This window comes from Colobus angolensis, unplaced genomic scaffold (genome assembly GCF_000951035.1).
Source record: "Colobus angolensis palliatus isolate OR3802 unplaced genomic scaffold, Cang.pa_1.0 Scaffold194, whole genome shotgun sequence".
NCBI classification, from domain to species: domain Eukaryota; kingdom Metazoa; phylum Chordata; class Mammalia; order Primates; family Cercopithecidae; genus Colobus; species Colobus angolensis.
Window position 1 is genome coordinate 2688321 of NW_012115088.1, and position 22789 is coordinate 2711109.

The 22789-nt window shown below is 35.0% G+C and overlaps 1 protein-coding gene across 1 annotated transcript in view; it reads left to right on the forward strand.

Moving 5' to 3' along the window:
* PREX2 (phosphatidylinositol-3,4,5-trisphosphate-dependent Rac exchange factor 2) overlaps positions 1-22789 on the forward strand; it is a 289450-nt gene that overhangs the window by 163924 nt on the left and 102737 nt on the right. Inside the window, exons 27-33 of the mRNA XM_011940917.1 lie at positions 80-174; positions 961-1043; positions 1744-1834; positions 2462-2590; positions 10515-10556; positions 17103-17320; positions 19974-20076. Of these exons, the coding sequence (XP_011796307.1) occupies positions 80-174; positions 961-1043; positions 1744-1834; positions 2462-2590; positions 10515-10556; positions 17103-17320; positions 19974-20076 (761 nt within the window). The remainder of the gene's footprint in view (positions 1-79; positions 175-960; positions 1044-1743; positions 1835-2461; positions 2591-10514; positions 10557-17102; positions 17321-19973; positions 20077-22789) is intronic.

Sequence of the window (22789 nt, forward strand, 5' to 3'; positions counted from 1 at the left end):
ATAAGTTTATGTCATAAGAAATTGCAGGGACACGTGGGCAGTTGCACTCTTACAGTAACATGAAACTTATTGTTTTCAGTGACTGCAACAGCAATAGGAATTCCATCGCCTCCTTCACCAGCATCTGCAGCAGCCAGTGCAGCTCGTATTTCCACAGTGATGAAATGGACTCAGGTGTGTTCGTTGGTGAAGGCCTGTGGGCCTTTGGATGTTAGCCCTATAGGAGATAACGTTAAGGTTTTCATTTCTTAGATCCATATGAATTTTTATTTTTACCTTTTATCATTCACTCTCTGTGGCCACACATATTGCTTTTCAATTTTATGTGCTTCATAGTCTATTTCCAATTACCATTTTAAAGGGAGTGTGTTAAAAAGCAATGAAATAAGCAAACTAATTGTAATCTTCAGATATGCTATATGATCTCTTTATGGTTCTACAAAGGATTATAGGTACACAGGAAACATACTGAAAGTATTAGGCATTGTTGATGGGGATGGGCAGGTGTGGAGTTTGAAGCATTAAAGACAGCAGGTTCACCTAAGCTAGCTTTATATGTGGATGATGAGGATTGAGGGTAATGAGAGAAACAGACTGATATAATTATCTTATAAATATATCATCTTGTATGTGTTAAGAACAAATACTTTTCATCCAATTAGGGAAAAATCTTAATTTTTGATTATTCAGTTTATTTCAACTCTTCAACCATTGGAGGAACATAATTTGAAAGAATAATTAACAAGTGTCCTTTCTAGGGGTCACTCTGCCTTCAGAAGAAGTAATAACATCCCAGGAGCTATTAAATCTTTTGGAACTCTCTCTGAACATGAGAACTGTGCATGGAATAAGAGCTGATGTTTAATTTTTACATTTCATTTAATATTTAAAATATTTTGGAATGTTAAACATAAGATGAGTGATTGTTGTTTTTGGTTTTGTTTTTGTTTTGATATCTAGGTGATGAACTTCCCCTAAGTGTTCGCATTTCTCATGATAAACAGGACAAGATACATAGTTGCCTTGAGCATCTTTTCAGCCAGGTACAATCGGGCATTTGTGGGGCTTTTGTTCCACAACTAAACTGTCAGGAGTCCCTTTTTCAGATGCAGTACAAGGAGCTTCGAGTTAGAACAGAAAGTCCTCAATCTGTCCTTCCACCTCCTTTACCTCAATTTCTGGCATTTAAACTAGGAATAAACATTCCTTCAGTCAACTCACCTAAAGGATTTTTGTGAATATCAAGTATTTTACAGTCCTGGGAAAATTACTGTTATACACATAGGAGTTCCCCTTTTTAGGATTTGCTTTTTTGTTTTTTGTTTTCAGAAAGCTTTATGATGTTTCTTGCTCAACATTATTTCTAATTTTAAAAAGCACAAGATATTGCCTTGGATGCTAATTTTGTCATTTTAAATTAAAAAAATGTATAGCCATAACCAAAATTTGTAGTAGAAGATTTTACCACTTTGAAAAGGATTCCAATAACTTATAGTTAAAGAAAACTCCAGAGATTTTATGTTCTTTTGTGAGGTAAATTTATATTTTGTATTAATATATGGTAAGATAGTAAGAAATGTCATTGCAAATGTTATCAGGTGCATTTATTTCAATATTTTATGTAACAATCGGGGTTTCAAAAATAATTGTTGCTTTAAGAAAACGTTTTATAAGGTTTACTTTTAGAAATATATATCATGTACTATGAGAAATATGTAACTCAGAAATCGCTACTATTGACAGGTGGATTCAATTACCAATCTCCTAAAAGGGCAGGCTGTTGTGAGGGCCTTTGACCAAACCAAGTATCTCACTCCAGGCCGAGGATTGCAAGGTAAGTCTTGAAAAATTACCTAGTAGAAGCAATTGAGAAAAAAAGGTGGTAGACAATATAGTCAAGAAGCAAGGAGATTGCATAAGAGGAGCAATTCCGGTTACTCATGTTTCATAATTCACTGGATACTACTTCTATTTTGATAATTTTTGAATATGTAAAAAAGTCAGCATAGGAATTTTTACATTTAGTTGAAAGTTTAAAATGTTTAATGCCTATAGGGGCCAGGCTAAGCAAAAATGAGTTAATCGAAGATACATAAACATGAAGTTGATTTTGCTGAACCCAAGCATAATGTCTCCTTGGCTGTTTCCCAGTGGTAAGGAAAGGGTGTGGGGAATGAGAGTTGATGAATGGAAAGGAAGGAGCTGCCAGTCTGACTAGTAACTTGTTTGGGATAATGAAAGTAGAGTTTTCATCTAAATTTGCTTTGTTTAAACATTTATAAGAAAATAACATTAAGGTTTGACTTTTTAGGTTTAACGGATTTTCTGATGGCATGGCAAAATAAATGACCACCATGTCAATAGTCTAGGACAACAGTGACAGAAGAAGGTTTTGAAGCCTACAGGCTTAATTGACTGGGAATAAGTTGAGACTTAAGAGAGATTTTCTGTGTTTATTTAGAATTTCAACAGGAAATGGAACCAAAGCTGAGTTGTCCAAAAAGGCTTCGGCTTCATATCAAGCAAGATCCCTGGAATCTTCCCAGCAGCGTCCGGACTCTTGCTCAGAACATCAGGAAATTTGTTGAAGGTCAGCGTGAAAAGCAAAGATCGTTGCATGATCTTAGCAATAATCATTTGAAAACCCACTAAAACCAAAAGTTTGGTAATGCCTGATTACTTTTTGCAGTGTTTCCTGTTGTGAAGAAAATAAAAGTACTGAAAATGGTGAGGGAGGAAGAGGGCAAGAAGGAATAAGATTATAGGGCCTTGTGTCCCCAGGGTTATAAACATCATGGAGAATATTCTCATTGAATAAAATAAGGGCTCAAAGTTGTGAAGACAAATCGAACATGAAGAGAATTTAAGACTTTATAATAGGAGACAATGTCATAAAAAAATTCTGAAGGATATACAAAAGGCATGAAGCTAATGCTTATCCAAAAAAAAAAAAAAAATCAATTGTGAAGCTGTATGAGAATCAAAATAATCACATAGGTTGCATCATTAATTTTTACCTTTTTATTTCAGAAGTGTTTGTCTAAGTTGATTGCTCTTAAGTACCATAACACTATTTACATGACATTCTATAATTGGTAAAACCTGTGAATTGGAGACATATAATTTTGAGACAACTTCATTGAGATAGATTGCATGTTGCATGTTGTTTAGAATCAGCGTGATTAAGTAGAAAATTCTGAGAGTTTCCAAAATGATTATGGTGAAAAACATGAAATGAGAATTCATCTAGTTTTAAAACTATATAACTCAGCAATTTTCTTCCCAGTGATTAGACCAGTGGTTAGCAACATCTGGAGGTATTTTTGGTTGTCACAATTGTAGGTGTGCTTCTGACCTCTAGATAGAGGCCAGGGATGCTGCTAAACATTCTAGAATGTACAAGAGAGTTCCTCACAAGGGAGAATTCTCTGATCCAAAATGTTAATAGTGCTAAGATCGAGAAACCCGTACAAGAAATACTATTCCTGTGTTTACAGTTTTATTCCTTAGTCATTTGTGTGTCAGTTGGATGTGGTCAATAGTATTCAGGGGTATTTAGCAGAATTACAGTATAACTGCAGTTATTACCTTAAGTGGGGTAGATTAAAGAGAGCTGTAAATGTTGCTGACAAAAGACAGCCTCTTATACCAAATGGAGTCTGAGTCACTTAACTCTTTTAGGCTTCAACTTACACATTTATTAAATGACAGAGATGGCCTAAATGTCCTGTGATTACTAAGTCTTCTGCGTAGACTTATACTCAAATATAACAACTTTTGTTTAGAGATTAGTAGAAAGGAAATTTGTGTAGATATGGAGTACTTCCCCAAATAAATCATAGTGATTCTATCTTGTGATAAAATCTTTTGTATTTGACAGCTGGATTTCTTGGCTATATTTTTATTTTATGGCCTAATATAATGTTTATCTGTGATACTTTGTAACATAATATTTAATGAAAAGTATGAATTTAAAACTCCCAAAAATATGAATAGCATAAATATAAAATGCATTTTAAAAAACAATTATGTTTTAGAAATTTAAGTATATACTTTACTGAGTAAAAGACATATTTCTGCTGAATAGATGCCAGTATTATGACACTAATAGAAATTATAATTCTGCAGTTGTTCTCATCATCTTTGAGATTTTATATTTGTTTTAAGGTAAATGTATATTGGCTAGGAATGGAGAAATCCTTAAATAATCTCCCCCACTTTTTTGTTTTGAACAATTTTATCTTTCTGATAGAAATTTCTAATGCTCTCATTAGTTTCCAAGAACTTCTTGGCTTCTGCATTAATTTTACTGTTTACCCAAAAGTTATTCAAGGGCAAGTTATTCAATATCCATGTAATTGTATGGTTTTGAGTGAATTTCTTAGTCTTTATTTCTAATTTGATTGTTCTGTGGTCTGAGAGAGTGGTTGTTATGATTTCACTTCTTTTGCATTTGCTGAGAAGTGTTTTATGTCTGATTATGTCATTGCTTTTAGTGTATGTGCCATGTGGTGATGGGAAGAATGTATATTCTGTTGTATTGGGATAGAGATATCTGTAGATGTCTATCAGGACCATCTGATCAGTGCTGAGTTCAGGTCCTGAATATCTTTGTTAATGTTCTGCCTCGATGATCTGTCTAATACTGACAGTGGGTTGTTGAAATCTCTAACTATTATTGTGTGGGAGTCTAAGTCTCTCTGAAGGTCTCTAAGAACTTGCTTTATAAATCTGTGAAACTATTGAGAGCAAAGGTAAAATATACCAGACTCTCTGGGACACAGCTAAGGCAATGTTAAGAGGAAATTTTGTGGCACTAAATGCCCATATCCAAAAGCTAGAAAGATCTCGATATACAAACCTAACCCCACAAGCAAAAGAACTATATAACCAAGATAAAATCAAACCCAAAGGTAGCAGAGGACAAGAAATAACTAAAATCAGAGCTGAACTGAAAGAGACTGAGATACAAAAAACCATTTAAAAGATCAATGAATCTAGGAGTTGGTTTTTGAAAAAATTAATAAAGTAGATAGACCACTAGCTGGGCTAGTAAAGAAGAAAAGAGAGAAGATCCAAACAAACATATTAAAAATGACAAAGGAGATATTACCACTGACCCCACAGAAATACGCACAACTATTATGTTATGTGTATTTACACATAAGCGTCATAACTATGGATACCTCTATGCACATAAACTACAAAATCTAAAATAAATGGATAAATTCCTGGACACATACACCCTCCCAAGACTGAACCAGAAAGAATTTGAATCCCTGAACAGACCAGTAACAAGCTCCAAAGTTGAATCAGTAATAAATAGCCTGCCAACCAAAAAAAAGCCTGGGGCCAGATGGATTAACAGCCAAATTCTACCAGATGTACAAAGAAGAGCTGGTACAGTTTCTATCCAAACTATTTCAAAGAATTGAAGAGGAGGGACTCCTCCCTAACTTACTGTAGGAGGCCAGCATTATCCTGATACCAAAAACTGGCAGAGATACAACAACAAAAAGAAAATTCAGGCCAATATTCTTTATGAATATCAATGCAAAAATCTTCAACAAAATACTGGCAAACCAAATCCAGCATCACATCAAAAAGCTTACCTACCATGATCAAGTAGTCTTTATCCTTGGGACACAAAGTTGGTTCAACATACTCAAATCGACAAGTGTGATTCATCATATAAACAGAACTAAAGACAAAAAGCATATGATAATCTCAGTAGATGCAGAAAAGACTTTTGATAATATTCAACATCGCTTCCTGTTAAAAACCCTCAATAAACTAAGTATTGAAGGAACATACCTCAAAATAGTAAGAGCCATCTAAAACAAACCCACAGCCAACAACATCATACTGAAAAGGCAAAAGCTGGAAGCATTCCCCTTGAAAACCAGCACAAGACAAGGATTCCCTCTCTCACCACTCCTATTCAACGTAGTATTGGAAGTCTTGGCTAGGGCAGTTAGGCAAGAGAAAGTAATAAAGGTCATCCAAATAGGAAGAGAGGAAATCAAACTAACCCTGTTTGTAGGCAAAATGATTCTATATCTCGAAGACCTTATAGTTTCAGCCCAAAAGTTCAGCAAAGTCTCGGGATACAAAACTCAATGTGCAAAACTCACTAGCTTTCTTATACATCAACAACAGTCAAGCTGAGAGCCAAATCAGGAATGTAATCTTATTCACAATTGCCACACAAAGAATAAAATACCTAGGAATACAACTAACCAGGGAGGTGAAAGATTTCTACAAAGAGATCTGCAAAATACTGCTCAAAGATATATTAGAGATGACACAAACAAATGGAAAAACATCCCATGTTCATGGATAAGAAGAATTGATACCATTAAAATGACCATACTGCCCAAAGCAATTTACAGATTCAATGCTATTCCTGTTAAACTACCAATAACATTTTTCACAAAACTAGAAAAAAAGCTATTTAAAAATTCGTATGAAGCCAAGAAAAGAGCCTAAATAGCCAAGGCAATCCTAAGTAAAAAGAACAAGGCTGAAGGCATCACGCTACTCAACTTCCAACTATACTACAGGGCTACAGTGACCAAAACAGCATGGTACTGGTATGAAAACACACATAGACCAATGGAGCAAAATAGACAGCCCAGAAATAATGTCACACACCTATGACTATCTGATCTTCTACAAGGCTGACAAAAACAAGCAATGGGGAAAGGATTTTCTATTTAATAAATGGTGCTGGGATAACTGGCTAGCCATAGGCAGAAGATTGAAACTGAACCCCTTCCTTACACCTTATACAAAAATTAACTCAAGATGGATTAAAGACTTAAAAGTAAAATCCAAAACTATAAAAACTCTAGAAGACAACCTAAGTAATACCATTTTGGACATAGGAATGGGCAAAGATTTCATGACAAAAATGCCAAAAGCAATTGCAACAAAAGCAAAAATTGACAAATGGGATCTAATTAAACTTAAGAGCTCCTGTATAACAAAAGAAAGTATTAACAGAGTAAACAGACAACCTACAGAATGGGAGAAAATTTGCAAACTGTGCATGTGACAAAGGTCTAATGTCAAGCATCTATGAGGAACAAATTTACAAGAAGAAAAACAGTCTCATTAAAATGTGAGCAAATGAGATGAACAGACACTTTTCAAAAGAGGACATGCATGTGGCTAACAAACGTGAAAAAAAGCTCAACATCACTGTTCATTAGAGAAATGCAAATCAAAACTACAATGAGATACCATCTCACACCTGTCAGAATGGCTATTATTAAAAAGTCAAAAAATAACAGATACTGATAAGGTTGCAGAGAAAAAGGAACACTTACACACTGTTGGTGGGAATGTAAATTAGTTCAACCATTGTGGCAAACAGTGTGGTGATTCCTTGACCTAAAAACAGAAATACCATTCGACCCAGCAATCCCATTGCTGGATAAATACCCAAAGGAATATAAGTCACTCTGTCATAAAGATGTGTGCACACATATATTCATTGCAGGACTACTCACAATACCAAAGATATGAAATCAACTCAAATGCCCATCAGTGGTAGACTGGATAAAGAAAATGTGGTACATGTATTCCAGGGAATAATATGCAGCCATAAAAAAGAATGAGATAATGTCCTTTGCAGGAACATGAATGGAGCTGGAGTCCATTATCCTTAGCAAACTAACACAGGAACAGAAAACCAAATACCACATGTTCTCACTTATAAGTGGAAGCTAAATGATGAGAACACATGGACACAAAGAGAGGAACAACACATACTGGGGTCTATCAGAACGTGAAGTGTAGGAGGAGGGAGAGGATCAGAAAAATTACTTAATGGGTATTAGGCTTAATGCCTGGGTTATGAAATAATCTGTGCAACAAACCCCCATGACACAAGTGTACCTATATAAGAAACCTGCACATGTACCCTTGAAATTAAAAGTTTTAAAAAATACATTTCTAATGCAGGATAAAAAGTTTAATTTTTCAAAAAGTACTCATTTTAAGAATCTTACATTTTCTTCTCAAGACCTACTTTTGTACTCTTTGTAACTCATGTCACAATAAGCAGCTATAGGAATGATAACTATATCCACATAGTGATTGATGGATTGATCGATATGTATTGTGTATATGGGTGCCACTCTTGGTCATGGGAATCCACTAGCCAGTTGAGTGTGGCTGAATGGGCTGAGAGTCTTATAGTCAATTATGTGGGGAGGGCTCTCTAGAATTTAAGTTGCATCTCTGGTTGCAGATTTCTTTGTTTCAGTGAGCTGTTTGGGTCAGAGCTGTGATTGTCACCATGTTAAGTGAGTCTTTAAAAATGATTACTTTTTGCTTCATCTCATTGGACTATGCAAGGGAGAGGGCATACTACCATTTTCTGGTAATCCCTGTGATGTCTGGTCCTGTTAGGAGTGGAAAAAGCATTAGGATCATTGAAATCCATTGCTTGTTCTGTGGAGGCACTCTGAGAAACTTCGCTGGCTCAGCATGAATTTATCCTATTCAGCTTAAGTCATTTTCATTCTACTTCCTAGACTGTCTTTATATAGTGAATGAATGACTTAATGGAAGGTTAAATCTTGGGACTTAATTTAACCTGGTGCCACCAGGCCAGAATTTCTTGGTTTATATAAGTAGCTGGGATGACCCCTTTTCTAATGATTTCAAAATATCCCATCCATTATATACCACATGTGATATCAAGGTGTTGTAATTCTATGGTCTTTATTTAGAAAGAACTGTTGCAGTGACATTCAAAAATTGTGTCACTATATACTCACCCATTCATAGCAGATTAAACTGTGTGTAGAAGAGAGCAGATAGTGAATTAAGTGAGGAAAGATTAATTGTATGGTGTCACTAAGACGATGCCTGTCTCCTGCTTAATGTTAACTCTGAGGTAAGTTATGTTCTCATATCATCAGCTGAATGAAGATATTTTTATCTGAGTAGCCCACCATCACCTTAAATTCAGATGTTTATTAGTGAACACATTTTCGACTTTTTGTTCCCTAAAAAGAAAAATGCTTTATTCTAAATCTCATTTTTTTTTAGCAACCTACATTTAAAAACTTTTTTCCCTGTATTTGTCCCAATATTCTAAAGAGTGTCTCTTCAGTTTTTTCCTTTTTCATCACACTTCAGTAATTGCAATGATTTTTCTGGCTAACCTCCCTCTCCCTATCTTTTTCTGATTCTTATAACCATTATGAGATTCATCTTCCTAAAATATCGTGTTCATAATTTCACTACTGTGTCACAGAGTCTTGCAGCGATTTTCTGTTAGGTAAGACTAAACTCATCGATCTGTTAGAAGCCATTTTTCAGTGGAGCTTTCTAATCATATCCCAATCTCAATCTCTTAATGACATAGTAAAATCTCTCTATGCTAGATTGTCAAATAATTGTTATTCATTCTCCACTATATTCCCTTGCTAGCAAAATTTCTCAGTCTTAGAATGTGTGTCTCTTTTCTTGACAGTGATAATTTAAAGTTTTATGAAATGTTTTGTAGTCTCATTTAGAATTCTATACCAACTTCGGCCAGATTCAGATTACAATAATAACGGTCTTTACGTGTATATAGCACTTTAAACAATTTTCAAAGACTTTTCATACATATTCTCACTTATATTTTACACAGACCTGTAAAATAGATAAGACAGATGTTATCTTCGTTTATGAATGAGTTCATTGAGACTCAAAGTAATTTAGCAATTTTCTAAAGCCACAAAGTTAGTATATAACAGCAGTCTTCTGACTCTTAGTTTATTGTACTTTCCTGCCTCTGAAATCCTTTTCTTCTTTCAGTCTCACTTGTAAAAATTAGTGCCCTTTCAAGTATTTCCTGCATTTCTTTTCAGTCAATTCTGTCTTTCTGACTCTATTGTGAATCTGTCTAGAATAGGATATAACTTAATCTTTTTTGTTTCCCGTAGTCTTGGGTATTTAGCAGGAACTTTGTAAGTTTTTAAGTTTACATCTGTGATTGACCCTGTGTGGGTTGGGGTTGGAAGAAGAGTATCTATATATATATACACATATATATACACACATACATATATATATGTATATATATGTGTATATATATACATATATATATAATATTGTTTGACAGTTTATTGCTAGCGATTACAACAGTTGTAGCTTGCAGAACGTCAAGTAGGCTAAAAGAGCTAAGGATGACCTAAAAAGCTGCCAGGATTTGAATGGTGTTTCATTGACTGATATAATTCAGAGACATTTCAGGATCTTGAACAATGCATAGAATTAGTGTAGGCAAACAGGCAAGAGTAACATGTCAAGTGAATTGATTTTTATTATTTAATATTAGGTTGGTGCAAAAGTAATTGCTGTTTTTGCCATCCATCAAAAGTAATGGCAAAACCACAATTACTTTTGCACCAGCCTAGTATAATAAGATCATACTAATTTTGACTACACAGTTAAAATATGGTATTTGTGACAGAGTGAACAATTAACTGATGTGTTTTCTTTCTCTGCAGAGGTGAGGTGTAGGATACTCCTGGCTCTTCTTGAATATTCAGGTAACATTTTGCATTTTATTTTTTTACTATTTAAGTGATTGTGGCCCAGGATCATAAAGGCCTTGAAATTTGAGGACGGTGCCTTCAACCATTTACAAAATAGAAATATGATCCCTACCTTCTCCAAACCTTTGGAAAGATTAGAAAAAGTACTCACATCATTTTAATAAAAATGCGAATATATATATACACACATACATATACATACACACATACTTGTATTCTCTTATAAGCAAAACCATGAAAACATATATGAATATAGATTTAAACAAAATATTATTAAACAGGAGAAAGGGAGCAGGTTTCGCTAAAGTTAATCATGTCTAAATTTTGTTTATGAACAAGAATGTATGTAAACATTTTACAAATCTTACATTAAAACACTTTTACCATGCACTTAGTGGGAGCTCAAAAAATATTGGTAATGGAAAATGACACTAAAGGACAATTAAATATTTGATGGAGATTCTAAATTGCAGATGATGGACTGTAAATGTCATAAAGGCAGGCACTGTGTCTATTTTGATAGTGGCTGGCATATAGATATTCAACAAATATTTGTGACAAAAATGAATGAAAAATTATATGAATGAAAAAGGGAAAATGTATAAAATATTTCAACAAGGTTTTCATTCAAAATGCATTTAGAAGGAAATGGATCATAAAGATTGGAAAAAACTCACATGCCATTTAATTACAGTGGACAGTTTGATGTTAGCCTACTGTGCATCTCTTTCTGTAGATTTGGAGATATATAGATATGTTGAATGAGTTACTTTTATTATTTTAATCTATTTCCCATAAAGTATGTGTATGTGTATGTGTATACACAGAAATTCTATTACACTAACTAAATTTTGATAGGAATTTGTTCCGAAAAATATAACCTGAATGATTGCTTGTGATAGCAGTTAGCGTTTGTTGTGCTAAAAAAAATTCCCCAAACTTTGTGGCATAAAACAATGACCACTTATTATTGCTTACCTGTCTAGTGTCACCTGGCCGATTCTGCTGATCTGTGCCAGGTTTTATTGATCTTGGCTGGGTATGCCCATGTGTCTGCAGTCAGGTGGTGGGTTGGCTAGGCACAGGTGATCTAGGGTGGCCTTCCTCACATATGTAACATTTGACTGGCTGTTAGCTGAGGTTACAGGGTTGCCTGGGCTGCCTGTCTCTCATCATCTATGAGGCTAGCCTGTTCTTGTTCACACGGTGGATTTGCAGGGTTCCAGGAAGACAGTGCGAATGTCTAAGAGCTTGTCACCTTCTGGCCCCAGCATGTAACTGGCAAGGCCAGACTTAAGGGGTAGAGACATAGATTCTACTTTTGAAGGAGAGGGTCTCAAAATTACATTGCAAGAGTGTGGATACAGGGAGGGAAAGAATTTGTGACCACTTTTACAAAGTACCACACTTGGAAATTTTGAATTATGAATGAACCAAGTTAACCAACAGGGCTTTTTTATTTGTCCTTTGGTTCTTTGCCAAATGAAAAAAGTTTTTACCTTGCTTTTTGACTGAGTAATAATAATGGCAAAAATATCTTACAGTTTTTGAGCTTTACTAATAACACAATTCATGGACCTCATTTTCTTGGATTTCGTTGGGTCCCCACAACCCACCACGTGAGAATATTATTGTTTCTACAGTTTTAAAGGTGAAGAAATTGACATTCTGGCAGATTAATAATAATCAGCACATAGTATACAGTCAACACTGACGTTGGAGCATCTAGAAGGTTAGGCATATTGATGTCTTATTGAATAAATGAATAAATGGTAGGTGGCAGTTTTGAAATTCAAAATTAGGTTTGCCAGTTCCAGAGGTGATTCCGGGATACTTCGTTTTATTCATTAATGCTCAAATGGATGCTCTGGTAGATTTTTATTTTTATTTCAATTTTATTTTTCTGTTCCTCTTATGATTCTTTCTTTTCCTGCTTTATTTGCTCACTCTCTTTCCCCTCTTCTATATAGTATGACACCAAAACAGTAGCCAAAATACTTCTTATGTTTGGCTGTGAAATTATGTTCATTTGAAAAGGGTAGACTGTGTCTTTTAAATATTCTTAACCTCTTTTTATTTCTACCTTTCTCTTTTTTTGTTGTTTATTTTGCTTTATTTTCCCTACAATCTCTGTGTTAGCATAATTTCTGAGATTGCTTTTGTGTGTCTAGAAACCATCTCATTCTTTTTAGACCAGCTAGCTAATTATAGATCTTAAACTTTTAAATAGCCAAGATTAAATAGTGTAATTTAAAACATGTTTTAGAAGATGAGATAGGTGCTTAAATACTGAAATGAAACTGAAGCCTTTGATAGGTACAAAAACCATTTCTTTTGAGTGTACTCTCACTATGAGAAAAATATTACTCTATGATAAAAATAAATAATAAAAATCTTACTCTACAATAATAGTAAGCAAAAAAAAAAAAACCCTCAAAATCTCTGTTTTTCTTCTTTTGCTAGTAGCTGAAAGCAGATGTGATTTTTGCTGTAGTTCTTTCTTATTCATAAAAAATAGGAAATGAAGGCAGTGTGCCCTGTTTATAATCCCAGCACTTTGAGAGGCTGAGGATGGAGTATTATTTACGGTTAGGAGTTTGAGACCAGCCTGGACATCATAGTGAGGCCCTGCCTTTAAAAAAAAATAAAATAAATTAGCCAGAAGTGATGGCACACACTTGTAGTCCCAGCTATTTGGGAGGCCAAGGTAGGAGGTTCTCTTGAGCCCAGAAGTTTGAACGTGCAGTGAGCTATGATCCTGCCACTGTACTCCAGCCTGGGTGACAGAGCAAGGTACTCTGTCTTAAAAAAACAAAGCAAAACAAAACAAAAACACACAAAAAAACCAAAAATACCTTTGGTAAAGGATGGATACTTGTAAATTTTGAATGCTTGCATAATTGAAAGAAAAAGACCTGGATATTTTTGCTGAGAGTTAGTAGATTTTGTTGTATTTATGTAACAAATTGTTCCTTCTCCATGAGCAATAAAGCTGAGCACCTACTCAGTGCCAAGCATGGTGCTAGATGCTGGACAAAAAGAAGAATTACAATGATAATGCTACACCATTTTACTTTGTTAAGTGCTTTAAATGCTTTTTATCTCATTTATCCTTATCGTAGACCTAAGAAGGAGGAATGGACCCCATTTTCCGCGTGAGGATCTGATACCTAAACTTTGGCTTGGAATGGGTAGTTGAAAGCAGTTGATATGCCTCTAAGGAGTGTGAGCCTGAGTCAAAGGCCACTTCTCTGGCCTTGATGTGCTGCTGGTTCCTCCGCAACACAGACTCATAAATGAATGCCCACTGTGTTATATATTTAGCCCTCCAGTAGAAGGATGCCTCCAGGTCTATGGTGACCAGAAGAAGAGCCCCAGCACTTCCTTGGGAAGAGGGGAATTTCACAAGGGGAGTTAATCTTTCAATGAGTTTCAATAGTTTGATGAGCCAACTCAAAGATTGATTTAAAGTTTGCTACACAGAGGAGAAGGACAAGGGCATGCAGTATGTCTGGAAGGAAGGTATAGACCAAATGTAGGCCATAGGCATTTGGTATTTGAGAACTGCCAAGCAGTACTGTGTGGCTCAAAGAGGACAGCTCTGTGTACCCCACGCTTCTGACTGCTTTCAGATATGTTGTTTTAATGTGCTCTCCCAATAATTCTGTGAACATTGTTGCTGTAGTGTGGAATGAATGGAGGGAAGTGGTATGTTGAGAAGCTGTAAATATAAGTTGGGGATAGGTCGCAAGGTCCCGCTTATGCCACTGTTTTCTCACTTTGTTATTCACTGTGAGGTGATGGCTTGTAAAAAGTTAATTTGAAAAGCTCTTGATACAATATGTACATTTTGAATCTGTGCAAACAATTCATCTACTCTCTGTTGAAAATAGGAAGGTGGCAACAGAATATCGTCTCATGAGGTATGAATTTTTATTCACTATGGCTGAGGCCCCAGCTTGGATTCTCTAGTAGTTGTTGCAGCTGTCAATTCCTATGGGGTATTCATTCAGTGTTAAACATTTGAATTGATGAATGAATACAACTTCAAGTTATCAACAGGTTTTGCACAGTGAAAAGATGACTGTCAATTGCAATCAGTTCTGATTTGATAAAGAGGTTGAAAGAAACATCTTATTTTGGCTTAAATGCAAATAGAATATAGTAGCAGAGTATAGCATAAACATCTAAGTATTCTTTTGAGGATAAAAATAGAAGAGAATTTTTTCACAAAAGAAACTTGAAAATAATTATTTCTACCAGTGGCAAAGTTATTAATCCTGGTGATTTTTGTTAAAGCTTGCAGTGCAGATCCTTCTTTCTCTAGATTTTTGCTTTTCAATCAATATCCATAATTTCTTTCCGATTAGATTTTTATTAAAACATTTTCAAGGTATAGGTGGGAGTATTGCTGCCATATCTACTGAAGTATTTTTAAAAATTCACCCAGATTTTCTGCTTCACTATACAACATCTGAAAAACTAATAATGTACAACGAAGACGTAGGGCAATTTATTTTACGTATTTAGTTTCTGTCTTGAACCTCAGTACCCTAGGTGCACACTGGAGCTAACAGGCTATCTGAATTAGCTTCTTAAGTAAAATTAAATCCAGATATTTCAAGAAACCAGAGAATGAACTCATCTTTTCATTTCACTTTTTTATTTATTTTTAGTGCCACTGACTCTATTTTAATCATTGATATAGTGAATGTCTACTCTGATAGAAATTGTGCGCAACAAAATGGTGTTTAGTTTTTTTCTTAATTGAGGATTGGACAAAGTTCATTTCCAGTTTAAAGATTTTATAGTTACCTATAAATGCCCTTTCCTATCTAGTAGCATGGGGCACGTGATATAGACGCTTAACACATGTTGTTGGTTAAATTGGTAAGCTGAGCCATATGGAATGGCCATATTCCACCATTTTAACCTACGGAAGCAGCATGTTTCTATAGTTGAGCCTAATACATGAATATTCAGATACAAAATTAAATATTTTGAATATTTAATTATCTTTCTAATAAAATTTTCAAGAGTAGGTTTTACAGTGAAACCAAGTAACATAGAAACTAAATTATATGTACATCTACCTTTGATGGTTATTAAAAACAGATGTTCAATGTTCTTGGAAAATCTTAAAAATTATGCCTTTTTATCAATAAACAGGAGCTCCCCACTGAATAAAGTCAGCCTTTATCTCTGTGTTATACACTAATATTGATAATGCTTCTTTATTCCAGAGAAGTCTATGAACCCTTGAAATATTTAGTATACATTTGAGGGGAGGTTATTTTTCCCTTTGTTGTTTCCACTTCTAGTGGAAGTGATTTTTCAATATGTGGAATGTGTAGCTTTGTGTTTCTGTAGTTTGTATATATCCAACCACCTGAAGAAATGAACTCTGTGTGTTAGCTTCTTTCCATTTGAAAAATCTTTAGTTCAGAAGTGGCAGTTCACAGTGGAAACATATCTTCAAAGTGGCTGTATTAGTCTGTTTCCTCACTGCTATGAAGAAATATCTGAGATTGTGGGTACTCTATAAAGGAAAAAAGTTTAATTGACTCACAGTTATGCATAGCCAGGAAGGCCTCAGAAAACTTAGAATGGGAGAAGGCAGAAGGGGAAAGAGGCATGTCTTACACGGTGGCAGGCAAGAGAGAGCAGAGAGCATGTGTGTCAGAATACAGGAAAAACTGCCATTTATAAAACCATCAGATCTCATGAAAATTCACTCACTATCACAAGAACAGCATGGGAGAAACCACCCCCGTAATCCAATCAGTTTCCACCAGGTCTCTTCCTCAACACCTGGGGATGGCAATTCAAGATGAGATTTGGGTGGGGACACAAAGCCCTCACCAAAACTCCAGTCAATTGCACGATAAGAATCCTGCTAAACATATAAAAATCAATTCATACTAAAACTATAAATACATTACTTATTTGAAAGAATTATAGAAATTCATATTCTTATATATTTGAACATACTTATAGCTCATGAAGTTTAATAACACCATTCAGGAGAGACAGATTTGCTTATAATTGCAAACAATTGAACATCATATACTCTTCCCCATATGTATTTCACATTAATATTTTAGGTTTAGTTGTTAATTTTAAAAATTGTATTAATAATATTGTATTTAATTTGCCAACAAAAACCAACAAATTGGACTTTGAGTTTTGTTTAGGAAAATGTCATTGCAGCAAATGCAAATTGTGTCCCATCAGGTATAGAAAATATAAATAAATGAAGCCTTATTTTTCTCCCTCAGGTTTTATCAAGCAATTTAATGATTCTAGAATAGAGTCGCAATATTGATTAGGAAAAAATATTTTAATATTTCTAATATTTTTTGGTGTTTAGTGTTTTCTGTAGAGCATGTTTGCCAAAATGTGTGTGGTCATTCATAGAGCTCAAATTCACATTTTTCACATGTGTGAGATGAAATGCTAGTGAATGTAGATGCTTAACTCATTGGTTTTCACCATCTGCAACATTTTTCAAAGCATCCTCTATGTTCTCTTTGATCACAGATAGTGAGACACAGCTCCGTAGAGACATGGTTTTCTGCCAGACTCTTGTGGCCACTGTCTGTGCCTTCTCTGAGCAGTTCATGGCGGCCTTGAACCAGATGTTTGACAACAGCAAGGAAAATGAGATGGAAACTTGGGAAGCCAGCAGGAGGTGGCTGGACCAGATAGCGAATGCAGGTGTTCTTTTTCACTTTCAGTCACTTCTGTCACCAAACTTGGTAAGGAAATCACATGACTCCCACTGTCTGTGTCAACTGTAACCTACACTGTAACATGTTTTGAAATAAGAAATACTTATTTCTTTCCCCCTGGTTATCTCTATGAATGTGCATGCATTCAGCTACTTTAAAAATATACATTTTTCTGTGGTCCTTCAATTTTTAATAAGTATGTAGAATGTATTCCTTCTTTGCTGATTTGTATCTCTTCTCTGTGGCTGCTAAAAGCTGAGAAAGCCTCCATCTGTTACTAATTCTTGTATCCCTACACACTGACTGGAAAAGGTCACCAGAAGAAAAAGGGTCTTTCTGCTGCTTTTCCTTACTCCCAGTCCAAGGACACAGGCTGCTGTGAAACCAAAGCTCCTATTGCGATTGATGTCCTGGAGCAGGCTTGAGAGCCAAGCTCAGAGAACTCAAATATCATACTGCCTGACAATCTGTTTAAACTTTGCATATGTTAAATAATTTTAGTTCTTTTCTTTGTATGCATGTTTGTCCTATTAAACCAAAGAGCATTGCCTTAATTGCTGTAGAATATTCTATGTTTATTCATCGGGTTTCCACAGTGGATATGAAGAAAGCATCTTTAAATATTTGAAAAATAAAGCTGTGGTGAACTTAAGAGATTTTTCACATATACCTCCGGTGGTTTGGATAGTTATCATCATGTTCAAAAGCAAATATGTTCACTTTAATATGTAAACGTTAGGTGATCACGGAATAGAATTGTAATTTTAAACATGAGAGCCTATTTCATCTGTTAAAGTACACATAGAAAATGTAGCTACAAAGTAACATGTTTGAGTTTAAAAACAAATGTGTGTGTGTGTGTGTGTGTGTGAATTACATATGATAGCAAGCCTAATTTTTAACACGTGGTAGGCATCAATTATCTGTTGAATGAATGTGTAAATAAGTAGGGCTTTATTTCTGTTGTGTTTTCCTTACTTTTAAGCTGCCATTGTCTAATCAAGTGCCAGTGCTTTTACTTTAAACTTAATTTTATTGGAAATCTCAAAGAACATGAGAAAATATTTACAAATCATATATTTGATAAGTGACATAGGCAGACTATTTAAAGAACCCTTAAAATTCAACAGTAAAATGACAAATAACCAGTTAAAAAGTATACAAATGATTTGAATAGATATTTCTCCAAAGATATAAAAATTTCTGAAAAGCACATGAAAAGATGATCAACATCATTAGCCATTAGAGAAATGCAGCTCAAAACCACAATGAAATACCACAATACGTGTGATATGGATGGTTATAATACAAAAGACAGATAGTCACAAGTTTTGGGGAGGATGTGGAGAAAGTTTGTAACCCTCCTAAGTTGCTCGTGGGAAGTGGCAGTCATTTTGGAAACTGGTTTGGCAGTTCCTCAAAATATGAACCGTAGAGTTTCCATATTACCTAGAAATCCTATTTCTAGGTAATATCTAAAATAAAGGAAAACTTACATTCACACAAATCTTACATGCAAACGTTCCTAGCAAGATTATTCCTAGTAGCTAAAAAGTGGAAACAACTCACATGTCCATTAACTGGTGAATGGATAAACAAAATGTGATGTGTCCATATAATGGAATATTATTCAGCAATAAAAAGGAATGGAGTACTGATACATGCTACAACATGGATGAACATTGAAAGCATTATGCTAAGTGAAATAAGCCAGTCACAAAAGACCTCATATAGTTTGAGTCCATTATGGTGAAATGTACTAACTAGGTACATTTTAGAGGCAGAAAGTAGACTAGTGGTTGCCTACAACTGACGGTTGGGGGCAGGAAAATGAGGAGTGAATACTATTGGGTATTGGGTTTCTTTGGGGGATGATAAAAATATTCTAAAATTAGACGATGGTGCTAGCTGGACAACTCTGTGAATATACTAAAACCCCTGAGCTATACATTTTAAATGGGTGAATTTTACAGTATGTGAGTTATATCTCAATGAGCTGTGTGTTTTTGTTTTTTGTTTTTTTTTTTTAACTGGTCTTGTGAAACCCTTAAATTTATTTAAGGAATTGATTTTAAAAAGAAAATAGAGAGGTTGCTAAGGAAAGAAAAATTCGAGAAACCCATAGTCTTTCTGCTTCTGTCAGAAAGACAGAAAGAAAACATCCACCCAGCAATGTGAATGGCCCTCTAGGAGCAGTGCTCTGGTGGTCTGTGTGCACCTGAGAGCAAGGCACAGCCAGTGGTCACTTGGGCCTGGCTTTGGCAATGTTTGCTGCAACACCATGGCTTGTGCTGTAGCCCTCAAAGGCCATACTGTCTGGAACATTTCTTGCTTTGTGTGTTTTTATCAGAATAAACACTGATTCTTCAGTCCTGTCCTTTCTTTCTAGGGTCATGACATTTTTTTGCTGCTTCAAAAGGATTTTTTTAAGATAATGGTTTAGGCCGGGCGCGGTGGCTCACACCTGTAATCCCAGCACTTTGGGAGGCCAAGGCGGGTGGATCATGAGGTCAGGAAATCGAGACCATCCTGGCTAACACGGTGAAACCCTGTCTGTACTAAAAATGCAAAACAATTAGCCACACTGCAAAGTTATTTTGGCCTGGATTTACATTATGTCATATTATTTTGTATTGCTTTATATCATCTTGTATTATGTATTATTTTTCTTTCTTTGTAGACAGATGAACAAGCCATGTTAGAAGATACACTGGTTGCACTATTTGATTTGGAAAAGGTTTCCTTTTACTTTAAACCATCAGAAGAGGAACCCCTGGTTGCAAGTAAGTAATTAGATATTTACTAAATGTATTTGGCATCAAATAATTATATATGATATAACTTTGATATTAATATATTTGATAAATATTTTATTAACTGAATGATTGAAATGTATCCTTTTGATTTAGCAATTTTCCATCACTAATCTGAGAAAGGCAGTATTTTAAAAGTTACATATTCAGAGAAGTAGCAATATGTATGGTTTAATGTCCATATCTTTTACTTTCTGCAAATTATCATTATCTACTATTTCCACATTCCCATACATATAGTTAAAATATATCAATCAGTCTAATAAATCTTCAGTAGTTTGTTATTATATTTATATGTCTCTTGTTTTTTCAAAAGTATGAGTATCATATGTATTAGGCTAGAAGGTGTAAGCTTCTTCAGGTTTTATTTCTCACATTCCTAATGTCCAGTACAATAAATAAGGACTCCATACATTTTCATTTGATTCATGATCTGACTTAAGATGATAATCATTCATTTATTCATTTATCAAAAGGTCCTTAAATGCCTGCTTCTTGCCAAGATTATTCTTGGTGTTGGATTCAGTAGAGAACTAAACAGATAGATATCTCTCATGGGGGTTAAGTTAAGGTGAGGAGAGATAAATAATAGACAAAATAATTTTATAATAAATTAGAAGGCAATTACATGAAAGATATATAGGGAAACAAAAGAGAGCAAAAGATACCAATGAAGGGGCAGGTGAAAGGTTGCAGATAATGAATGGGGTAGGGAGGAATCTTTACCTAAAAGGAGAGCAGAACCCTAAAGAGGTTGAGGGAGGGAGTTGTGGAGGTGTCGGAGGAGCAGTGTCCCAGGCTCACTGGACTCTGAGGCTGGAAGCAGACATGGCATGCTCTCAGGATAGGAAGTTGGCCTACATAGGTGGAGTGGAGCGAGTGAGGGGAACAGAAAAAGAGTTGGAAACAGCAAGGAGGCCAGACTACGCAGGGCTTGCCAGCTGTTGAAAAAGCTTTGCTTCCTAACCATGCCATTGAACAGATGAATTATGGGATGTGACTTCTATATTAAAAGGCTGTCTCTGACTGCTGTGTTAAATAGACCACTCTGGGACCAAGGGCAGAAGCTGAGTGATCAGTTAGACGGCTACTGAATGACCCACGTGGGAGAGGATGGTGACTTGGCCTGGAGGGTAGCTGTGGAGATTATTTAAAAATAAAGCAATGTCAATGCTGTTTAATTTATGAAAATAGAGAGAACAGAATATTATTAAAGTTTCATTTCCTCTGACGAATGAAGAAGAGAACAAGAAGTACAAAGTTAGAAATTTAGGTTGTATTTATTCAAGGATTTTTCTGGCAGAGGGTATTATTTGATAAGGATAATATTATTTGAGCAAATTGTGTGGTTTTCTGTGGATATGTATAGAATAGGATATATTTTCATTTACTTGAATAATGTGGGCATAGTTTTGCTGCAGGCAGAGATAACTCTGTTTTCATGATATAACCCAATATGTTGTTTAAAGTTTTGCCTGAGGAACTATAAGTTCACAGGAGTACTGTTTTCCGTGGTTCTCCTATGACATTGTTGGCAAATGATCTGTTGAACAAGAAGGAGAAGAACCAATATCATAAGCTTGATAAAATACTTGCTTATTGCGTATCTACTGTCAAAGATTTAACTTTGAAACACATACTAAATATAAAAAATAATTGAGCCCATGTAAGTAATAATAGTATGTAAATGTAGATGTCACTATAACAGATACAGGCATTCTGAATATATTTGGCAATACATTTTAATGTATCTCTTCAAAGTGTAACCTCAACTTCTGAAAATAGTTCTCTAGTGAGGGGCTGGTTCCAATACTGCACTATTGAACACTAAAAAGAGTGATGATAGGAATATAATTCTTATTTTAAGTTGATGCAAGAAATAAGAAAATTATTCTGTAATCAAAGGTCATCACATCTTATTTAAGTGGTATAAGGAAATGAAGCTTTATTATGCATTGCATGTAGTTTGATCTTCCTGTTACTTAGATGCAGAGAAGTCAGATTCACTAATTAATTCCATATCACTGGGATGGAGACTAGTTGACTGCATGCCTTTGAGGGAGGACAAAGTACAGAGAGTGAGGAAGCATGAAGGTGTAAAGATACCACTGGCTTTGAGATCAAGAAATCCAAGTCCAAATCTTGGCTCCATTCTTATCTTTAAGCATGACAACTGTAGCTTTCCCTAACTCACAGGGTTGAGGGACTTAAATAAGATAATGTATTTGAAAGACTCTAGCATTATATATGGCTATGCTAGTATTCAGTAAGTATTTGAATCCACCCTTCTTACTTTATTACTTTGCATTCTTCTCCAAAGCTATATTTATAGCATCACCTATAACTTCACTTTTGCATGAAAAGAATAATGAGATTCTGAAGAATTACGGCATGCCAAGCAAGTAGAACTCAAATGTCTTGATTAAAAACAGTTCATTTTCATTGAAGAAATAATTATTAAATATATATAACATGCTAACTACTGAACTAAGTTCTAGGGATATCGTGGTGTGTCAATGAAACAAGGCTTTTTTTGGCATGGAGCTTAGATGCTAATGAGAGATACAAAGAAGTAAAAGGACAATTAGACCACTTTGGTAATGAGGGAAATACAAGGTGCTTCTCATGTCTTATTACACAAATCAGTGAAGGAGTAATAAACTAGCTAAATGGTAAGTTTGTC